A 10614-nucleotide genomic window follows, 5' to 3' on the forward strand; every position below is an offset into this window, starting at 1 on the left:
ATAGTTTTGCTCATATACATAATTGTGCAATTTTAGTTTTCTGAAAAGAAAACTATTGTGCCGGCTTTGTCTGTCTGTCCGTCCGCACTTTTTCTGTCCGCACTTTTTTTTCGTCCGCACTTGTTTTCGGTCCGCTCTCAGATCTTGAAAGCTACTGAGGCTAGAGGGCTGCAAATTGTTATATCGATCATCCACCCTCCAGTCAACAAACATACCAAATTGCAGCCCTCTGGCCTCAGTAGTTTTTATATTATTTAAGGTTAAAGTTAGCCATAATCGTGCTTCTGGCAACGCTATAGGGCAGGCCACCACCGGTCCGTGGTTAAAGTTTCATGGGCCGCGGCTCATTACAGCATTACATTGAGACCACCGAAAGATAGATCTATTTTTGGTGGCCATGATTATACGTTGTAGCGGCTGTACAGAAAACTGGAATGCGCTGAAGAAACTTCGGCCCATTTTTTACTTGCCCTCCTCCTCCCAATCTCCTTCATATGACCCTCGAATCTTACTCAAGTCTTACTTCCATCTTCGTAAGGGGGATCAGAATACATTTAAGTCCCTTTTGTATTTTGAAAAATACATTTAAGTCCCTTTTGTATTTTGAAAAATACATTTAAGTCCCTTTTGTATTTTGAAAAATACATTTAAGTCCCTTTTGTATTTTGAAAAATACATTTAAGTCCCTTTTGTATTTTGAAAATACATTTAATACTTTGAAAAATACATTTAAGTCCCTTTTGTATTTTGAAAAATACATTTAAGTCCCTTTTGTATTTTGAAAAATACATTTAAGTCCCTTTTGTACTTTGAAAAATACATTTAAGTCCCTTTTGTATTTTGAAAAATACATTTTTCCTCATATGCATAATTGCGGATGTTACTGAAAACTGTAAACCCCTCCTCCTCCTCCTCCTCCTCCTCCTCCTCCTCCTCCTCCTCCTCCTCCTCCTCCTCCTCCTCCTCCTCCTCCTCCTCCTCCTCCTCCTCCTTCATATGACCTTTAAGTCTCACTTCCATCTTCGTAAGGGGTCTGGTGGGCCGGTCTTTCAATGCAGACTTCTCGCAACCAGCAAGTATGGTAATTATATGGTAATACCTGGTAGTCAATACACCAACTTTGCCGCACCGGCCAAGTTGTTCGGGACACTTTCTTGCAGGTGGTACTTGGTAACTGCATTTTGAAGGCGAGTCATTTTTAGTTTCCTGTAAAAAGAAAACTATTGTGACGGCTTTGTCTGTCCGCCCTCAGATCTTTCTAAAAACTACTGAGGCTAGAGGGCTGCAAGTTGGTATGTTGATCATCCACCCTGCAGTCATAAGACATGCCAAATTGCAGCCATGTAGCCTCGGTAGTTTTTATTTTACGTAAGGTTAAAGTTAGCCATAATCGTGCTTCTGGCAACGATATAGGATAGGCAACCACCGGGCCGTGGTTAAATTTTCTTGGGCCGCGGCTCATACAGCATTTTACCGAGACCACCGAAAGATAAGTCTATTTTCGGTGGCCTTGATTATACGATGTAGAGACTGTACAGAAAACTCGATTGAGCAGAAGAAACTTCGGCGCATCTTGTACTATTTTTTTTTTAGAACACTTCTTGAACACTTACTGGAATAAGTTTTACGTTGCTATTAGAATATTTGTCATTTTCATATGTTACTGTATTAATTTTATAATTAGTGTAGAATGCGCATAATGAAACCACATAAAACAGCTTTGAAATCTTATCGCAATATGCCAGTATACATTATGAGAGAGAGAGAGAGAGAGAATAACCTGTGCTTAGGTAAGTATAGTTGCAGACAGACTATTCTATTTGTTGAGCTAATCCCGGTGAAGTGTGATGTATATTATATATATATATATATATATATATATATATATATATATATATATATATATATATATATATATATATATATATATATATATACGAGTATATATGTATGTATGTACTCTATGTATATATATATATATATATATATATATATATATATATATATATATATATATATATATATATATATATGTATGTACTGTATGTATATATATGTATGTATGTGTATATATATATGTATCACATTCCGTCCCTTCTCTTATGGTAGGAGTGTGGCTGTGTTCTTTGCGTAAGAGATGCATACTTCAGGGAATGGAGTTTTTTTTTTTTTTTTTACGCAGACGTTGATAAAGGGTTCCTTTCACTTTAGGATTTTTCATAACCCTTGCGTAAGATTTTCTTTGTCCTGCTGGTTTGAAGTCACGTGATTTTTTTTTTTTTTATTTGAAGAATTTTCTCTTATCTGCATCGTGACGTAAGAATTTGTTTTGAGTTTGGAGAAATTCCGATATTTATTTTAGAGAAATTCCGGTGTTTATTTTAGAGAAATTCTGGTGTTTATTTTAGAGAAATTCCGATATTTCTTTTAGAGAAATTAGGTATTTTAGAGGAATTCCGGTATTTAATGTAGAAAAATTGCGGTATTTGTTTTTAAGAAATTCCGGTATTTATTTTAGAGAAATTTGTTTTTATTTTAGGGAAATTCCGGTGTGTGTTTTAGAGAAATTCTGTGGTTTGTTTTAAATAAATTCCGTTGTTTATTTTAGAGAAATTCCGGTATTTATTTTAGAGAAATTCCGGTTTTTATCTTAGTGAAATTCTGGTGTTTATGACTGGTATTTTCTTTACCAAAGTTTTCGGAAAATTTATGTGGATTTTTTGGAAGGCATTTTTTCATACTTTTGCTTTTATTTTTATTATTATTATTATTATTATTATTATTATTATTATTATTATTATTATTATTATTATTATTATTTCAGTCAGGAAAGCATTATACGGTTCGTTTGATGTCGCTTTATTTATTTATGTTTTTTAAAATTTAATTTTCTAAAAAATAAAAAAAATGGCTTCAACAATAATGATAATTTTGGCCACACTTTAGTCTTTCGTATTATCCCTCCCCCTTCCTCCCTCTTACACCTCAACCCCCACCCCCTCCCCTCCCTCCCCCTACACGCCCAAATACATGCGATGTATCCTACACCTGATTATGGATTTCCGCTCGTCCTTCCGCATGTACCCGCATACATCCCTCCTTAACAATACATCCTGCTTATTGTCAATTTATCAGCTTTGCATAATGCAAGGTGGTGGCGGTGGGGGGGAGGGTGGCCCGCACTGGGAATCTCTCTTCTCTGTGCGCCAGTGCATTGCGTAATGTCATTCCGGATATTGGATCCTAAATAACTTTCATTTTTTATTCATGCTGGCGTTTACGCTAAGGACTGTAAGTGATGTTCTTATTTGCCTGTGTGGCATTGGGATAATCTTTCGTATTTTTCTAGGTGTCTGTTGGGAAGGTTCTCTCTCTCTCTCTCTCTCTCTCTCTCTCTCTCTCTCTCTCTCTCTCTCTCTCTCTCTCTCTCTCTCTCTCTCTCTTCAGAAAATTATGTTTTTGTCAGCCCGTCCTTTCTCTTCTATTTTACGTTAGAACTCTCTCTCTCTCTCTCTCTCTCTCTCTCTCTCTCTCTCTCTCTCTCTCTCTCTCTCTCTCCAGAATATGATTTTTATTTCAGACCGTCCTCTCTCTCTGTCTACAAGAGAGCAGCCTGTTTTACGATAAAACTCTCTCTCTCTCTCTCTCTCTCTCTCTCTCTCAAAATATGATTTTGATTTTTTAAGACAGTCCTTTCTTTCTGTTTCCAAGATAGCAGTCTGTTTTTCGATAAAACTCTCTCTCTCTCTCTCTCTCTCTCTCTCTCTCTCTCTCTCTCTCTCTCTCTCTCTCTCTCTCTCTCTCCAAGGCGGTAGTCTCTTCTACAATAGAACTGAAGATTTTATATAATTTTATATAATGTATATATATATATATATATATATATATATATATATATATATATAGAGAGAGAGAGAGAGAGAGAGAGAGAGAGAGAGAGAGAGAGAGAGAGAGAGAGAGAGAATCCCTCCCCATGACTTCATTTCGTCCTTCCCATAAGCCGACTGGTGTAATTTCATGGCGTCTTATGAACTGGATTCTTGACGTGTCGGCCGATCATAGTCATTTCAGCCCGACTGGTCGGTCGGTTGAATCCTGTTTTCGACGAACGAGGTAATCCGGACAGAGAGAGAGAGAGAGAGAGAGAGAGAGAGAGAGAGAGAGAGAGTAAATTCTGCTGTGTGTCCTCCACGTTCCTTGAAATGTCATGGTCTGATATTGTTCCCTGGGAACGAGATAGTTTCGCTGGAAAGGAATGAAGGAGAGAGAGAGAGAGAAATGACTGATTTTCTTCAAGGCCACAACGTGCGCGCGCGCACACACGCACACACACACACACACATATATATATATATATATATATATATATATTTATATATATATAAACTATATTGTGTGCGCGCGCATGTTATGGCGTTAAAGAAAATCAGTGTCATTTCGCTCCGTAATTATATATGTATATAAAATTATATTTATATAACTACACCCAGTCTTATTTTTTCACGTGTGGTTATATACATACATATGTATACATATATACATATATATACACATATATATATAATATATATGTATATATTTATATATATAATTATATATATATTTATATATATAATATATATATTATATATATATATTTATATATATATATATGTATATATATATGTAATCAGTTTATACCATTCAGTACAATTTTACCTGGCTACCAATATACAGTTAATTACACCACATCACACAAAGGAAAAACACAACCCAAACAAAAAAATATATATTTTCATTATACTATAAATACCCGACCACCAACAAGTAATCCTACACCCAACAAATTAGTTCCCGAATTCCGAAACCTCTCGTTTCAAGGTAGGACCTATTCCCATTTACCCATAAAAAAAATAAAGGAAAGTTTACCTACAAAAATGAAAATTTTCCCTATTTAAACACTGGGAGGGGAAAAATGTGTTTGAAAAAAACATGCCAATGTATACTTTTAACCTCAGTAATGGATAGCAGCCGCACAAACATCACATTTTCAAGCTAATAATTTTTGATTAATTACCTCACGACCGCGGATTTGGTTAAAGTTCCAGACGACGTAGCTGCAATCTCTCTCTCTCTCTCTCTCTCTCTCTCTCTCTCTCTCTCTCTCTCTCTCTCTCTCTCTCTCAATAAACAGCCCTTTAATTGGAAGATTCTTCAGTAGTTTTAAACTTGTTCTTTGTCCATATGTTTATTTATTTATCTCAGTTCTTACATCTGACGCTGCGTTCTTTTTGACGTGAAAACAGACTGGGGCGTTTCTCTCTCTCTCTCTCTCTCTCTCTCTCTCTCTCTCTCTCTCTCTCTCTCTCTCTCTTGTAATACATACACACATATGTATGTACGTATATGTACTGTATATATATATAACTGTATAACTGAATCATGAAAATATGGAACGTGATGAATATATAAATAAAGGCAATTCCAGATATATATAATATATATATATATATGTGTGGGTGTGTGTGTGTGTATACTATGTGGCTCAGGGGTCTTATATCAACTTCGCCTCACCAGCGGCAGACCTGAGATCGATCCCAGGAAGAAGGAGGTCGCCTAGGCGCGTGTGCGATTAAAAAGCAAAGTGCCTCTCTTGACTTATGCATTGAGTTATGTACCTGGTGGCTAGTCGACTGTGGTAGATTGCTTATATGTCATATAATGACATGGGGCTGGAAACCCCGGCAAAAAAGCATTAGTAGTTAAAGATATATATAAATAAAAAAGAAAAAATAGTTTTTCAAGGAAAGCCTCCAAAAATTAGTCTTCAGGAATACAAAAGGGAACACCGTAGGTGGGTAGTGTCGTCAGTGCACCTCATGCAGTGCACTGTAGGCATTACTTACGGTTCTTTGCAGCGTGCCTTCGGCCCCTAGCTGCAACCCCTTTCGTTCCTTTTACTGTACCTCCTTTCATATTCTCTTTCTTCCGTCTTACTTTCCACCCTCTCCTAACAATTGATTTTCCTCCTGTTACACCTTTCAAACCTTTTACTTCAATTTCCGTTCCAGCGCAGAATGACCTCATAGGTCCCAGTGCTTGACCTGTGCCCTAAATTCTATATTCAGTTCAGTTCAATTCATAAAAGGGAAAGCGAGTTGAAAGGGTAAAGAGAACTTAAAAAAAAAAAAAGAAAAAATAAGTCGCAGTGAGGTAAATCCATACCGAAAAGGAGAAACCCCCTTTTTTTTCCTTTTCCATTTTTCTTTTTATCTTTTTTTCCGCAAGATGGAAAAATATTCATCCTGAAAAAGAAGCCATGAAATGGCGGCGGTATCTAAACCTTGATCATCTCCGGAAACTCAAAACTCCTCCGAGATTGAAACCTTAAAATTCCTCTCTCTCTCTCTCTCTCTCTCTCTCTCTCTCTCTCTCTCTCTCTCTCTCTCTCTCTCTCTCTCTCTCTCTCTCTCCGGTGAAGAGAAATTGAAATTAAATGAAGTTTGTCAAAAGGATTGATTTCTTGACCCACGTTTCATGGCAGGGAGGGTGTCACGAGTGAGAGAGAGAGAAAGAGAGAGAGAGAGGAATAGTAAAAGTGTTGATTGGAAAAGAGAGAGAGAGAAACTGTTTTCGTGAGAGAGAGAAATGGGTACAGAGAAAGTGTGTGTGTGCGTGTTTTGTGTGTGTTAAACAGAAAAAGTTTATGAGGGAGGGAGAGAGAGAGAGAGTATGTGTGTGTGCGTGTTTGTGTGTGTGTGTTAGAGAAACAGAAAAAGTTTGTGTGTGTATGAGAGAGAGAGAGAGAGAGCCAGATAGACAGACAGAGAGAGAGAGTGAGAATGAGAGAGAGAGAGAAATGTGTTTGTGGTCATATGAGAGAGAGAGAAAATGTGTGTGTGTGAGAGAGAGAGAGAGATGGTGTATTTGTTAAAGGAAAAGAGAGAGTTTGTATATGCATGTGTATGTGAGTTTTTGAGAGAGAGAGAGAGAGAGAGAGAGAGAGAGAGAGAGAGAGAGAGAGAGAAAGCAATAAAGAGGGAGTCAGTGGTCCTGTGACAATATTTACCGACCCTTTGAGGCCGCACAGTTTTCTTCTTACAGATATTTCATCCACCGAACCTGAAAATGTAGCTGATTTTATGTTTCTCGGCCAAAATGATTTTCGTCTCTTTGCGGACCCTTTTGTCGCGTTGTCTTTCATTTCTCTCTTTCTTTCTTATTTTTTTTTTGGGGGGGACGGCTGGGGTATTGTGGGTACACGCTTATGTTTTTATTTACGGTTCTTATATTTCTGTTGTTTTTTTATGAATGTTTTTGTTAAGTGTATTTACACACGTCTGTTTAATTGGCATAATGAAAGGTATTTATTTGTGATTTTCTTTAAATGGATTTATGACATTAAAGGGTTTTATTTATGATTTTAAGTTAATGGGATGTATTTATGATTTTCTTTTTTAAGGTTTAAAGGGCTTTATTTATAAAAGATTTACTTATATTTTGAGGATTTTTTAGGTTTTAAAGGGATTTATTTATGATTTTCTTTAAAACAATTTTTTAGTTAAGGGAGTGGGTTTTGATTTGATTTTTAGAGGGACTTTTATAAGCAGAGGGATTTATTTGTCATTATTTTTAAAGGGATTTGTTAAGTAAAGGGATTTATAATTTCCTCTAAAGGAATTAATTTAGGTAGAAGGATTTGTTTATAATTTTCTTCAAAAGGATTTTTTTTTAAGTAAAGAGATTTATTTATGATTTTCCTTAAAGGGATTTTTTAAGGTAAAGGGATTTATTTATGACTGTTTAAAGGGATTTATTTAGGTAAAGCGAGTTATTTATGACTTTCTGTAAAGGGATTTATTTAGGCGAAAGGGACTTTTTATTTATTTATTGTTTTGTTTCAAAGGGATTTTTAGGTAAAAAAGATTAAATTTGTTATTTTCTCTTAAAGGGATTTTGTTTAGATTTAAATGATTTTCCTTGAAGGATTTTTTTAAGGTAAAGGGATTTATTTTGACTTTAAAGGATTTAGATTTTTGCAGTTATTTTTACTTTTTTAATTTTTTTATCAGCTAATTTTCTTCAAAGGGATTTTTCAAGTAAAAAGATTAATTTATATTTTAGGGTTAATTTTTGAAGGGATTATTTTAGATTTTTGCAATATATCTCTGTTCACCTTTTTTTGAGGGCTTGTTTTTCTTTTTTGGCAAAATGACAGATTTTATTGACAAGTCTTATTTCCACTTGTTTTTTTTTTTTTGGCATGACAGATTTTAGAATTATATATCCAGTGTAAATTCTTAAGTAAAGAAGGTACAATCTTTAAGTAAAGAATTTTATTAATTATTTTTTGTAAATTTTTGTATTTATTTCATTCAAAAAGCCTTGTCACTGAAGACGATATTATATATATGAAAATTTTCAACTCTAAACGATTAAAATAATAAGGAATTATCAATTGGAAATTGGCAGGTCTCAATTTACCTCTGGAAAATTATCACGTCTTTAATTTTTTATGTATTTTCTCTAAAATAAATTCCCTGTACCTTGATGAATTCCTCTTGTAAAGGTACACATTCAACCCAACGTAAATAATTTTCGTATATCAGTGTGTGCCCCGCCCCCCACACACACACACACACACACACAGACAAAAGCCAAATCTCCCACCATGCAAGAGTGTACAAGGCGCGCCATTTAGGACCTCGCTCGTCACAGGCTGACACGAGGTTACCCGTATGATTTATCTGCCGGACAGATTGTGGGTAATTGGATGCTGATGTTGATGATGAGTAGATGCTGTCCTCTGTTCTGCTATCTCATCTCCTCTTCAGACTAGCCTGTGTGACCTTGGTGCGGGCTTCTTGCGTCGTTTGTTTTCCCGTGACATAGTTTTTTTTTGTTGGGTTTTTTTTTTTGTTCTTGTTCTTTGTTCCGGGTTTGATTTTATTTTTTCTGTTTTTTATTTTTATTTTTCTCGGTGGCTTCCCGATGGCTAGACTGAGTGAGTTTTATCGCAGCATTTTTGTTTTTATTCAGTAATGAAGGATGCATTTTATATTTATTTTTTTTTTTTTTTTTGTTACCGAGCTGAAATTCATTTTATTTCTGTCAGAATATTTTTAAGTATATGTTGGTGATGATGATGATAGGTTTCATGATTTGTTGTACATAAATAGGAAATGAAGTATGTTGAATTTTTGAACCTCAAAACAGTGCGATTACCATCTCTTCAATTTGGTTTTGCAAGTGGAATTAAAATAGTTTTGAAACTGGTATAAAACAAGTGAAACTGCGCAGAAGTTTCTTCGGCGCAATCGAGTTTTCTGTACATCGCATAATCAAGGCCACCGAAAATAGATCTATCTTTCGGTGGTCTCGGTATAATGCTGTATGAGCCGCGACCCATGAAACTTTAACCACGGGCCGGTGGTGGCGTACCCTATATCGTTGCCAGAAGCACGGTTATGGCTAACTTTAACCTTGAATAACATAAAAATTACTGAGGCTAGAGGGCTGCAATTTGGTATGTTTGATGATTGGAGGGTGGATGATCAATATCCCAATTTGCAGCCCTCTAGCCTCAGTAGTTTTTAAGATCTGAGGGCGGACAGAAAAACTGCAGGCGGACAGACAAAGCCGTCACAATAGTTTTCTTTTACAGAAAAGTAAAAATCCTCATCGAAATGACTGACGATAATTAGCTCCTTAAATATTAAAAGATCATTTTTTGGACTTCAATTTCCATAAGCTATATCTCACAAAAGGAAATGAATTCATCGAATATTAAAATTTCCATTTTGGATCTTCAATTGCTAAAACTTTCAACTCAGAGAAGTAATAACCTCTATAAATACTAAAAGATCCATTTGAGTCCTGTAATTACTAGCTTTTACAAGGTGGGAAGAATAACGTGTTCATTGAATATAAAAAGATAAGTTTTATATATTTAATATTAAAGATTTTAATTTATGTATTTAATTTATAACACTTGTGGCGTGTTATTTTTAGCTTCATTTGTTTGATGTAATTTTGTGTCTATATATATATATATATATATATATATATATATATATATATATATATATATATATATATAAAGAAAAATTAAAACTAACGTTTAATTTTAACACTTTTAATGTTATTGTTCGTTTTACGTTTTTTATTTTTAATATGTGTTTTGGCATATATATTGAATACATATTCTGAATATATGTTAATGTATATATATGTTTGTATATATTATATATATTAACTTATAGTTATATGTGTATATATATATATATATATATATATATGTATATTTACATACATATATATATATATATATATGTATATATATATGTATTTATTTTGTAGATACTGACAAGAGTTATTTTTCTTTTTACAGGTGGGTGTGTGCCGCGTACTCCACAAAGTCTAATTAGACTTTCCATTGAAAGCGCTAATCAGTAAGTCATTTGGTGGTTTTTCTGTCCATTCCAATTTTTTTTTTTTTTATCGCCTTGTGGAAAAAGGTACATTGTTACGTAAATATGGTAGTAAAAATGTGATAATTACTTCCGGTATGCCAGAAATAAAAAACGATTTTTAATTTCACGAAAAGTTTTTGAATATTTTTGTCTGGCTGATAAT

At 34.5% G+C, this 10614-nt stretch overlaps 1 protein-coding gene across 1 annotated transcript in view; it reads left to right on the forward strand.

The window, feature by feature from the left end:
- LOC136831210 (exostosin-1-like) overlaps positions 1–10614 on the forward strand; it is a 481655-nt gene that overhangs the window by 470967 nt on the left and 74 nt on the right. Inside the window, 1 exon segment of the mRNA XM_067091219.1 lies at positions 10370–10614. This exon segment is cut by the window's right edge and continues 74 nt beyond it. Within this exon segment, the coding sequence (XP_066947320.1) occupies positions 10370–10406 (37 nt within the window). The 3' untranslated portion in view covers positions 10407–10614.

The sequence above is a fragment of the Macrobrachium rosenbergii genome, chromosome 48 (assembly GCF_040412425.1).
Source record: "Macrobrachium rosenbergii isolate ZJJX-2024 chromosome 48, ASM4041242v1, whole genome shotgun sequence".
In the NCBI taxonomy this organism is placed as follows: domain Eukaryota; kingdom Metazoa; phylum Arthropoda; class Malacostraca; order Decapoda; family Palaemonidae; genus Macrobrachium; species Macrobrachium rosenbergii.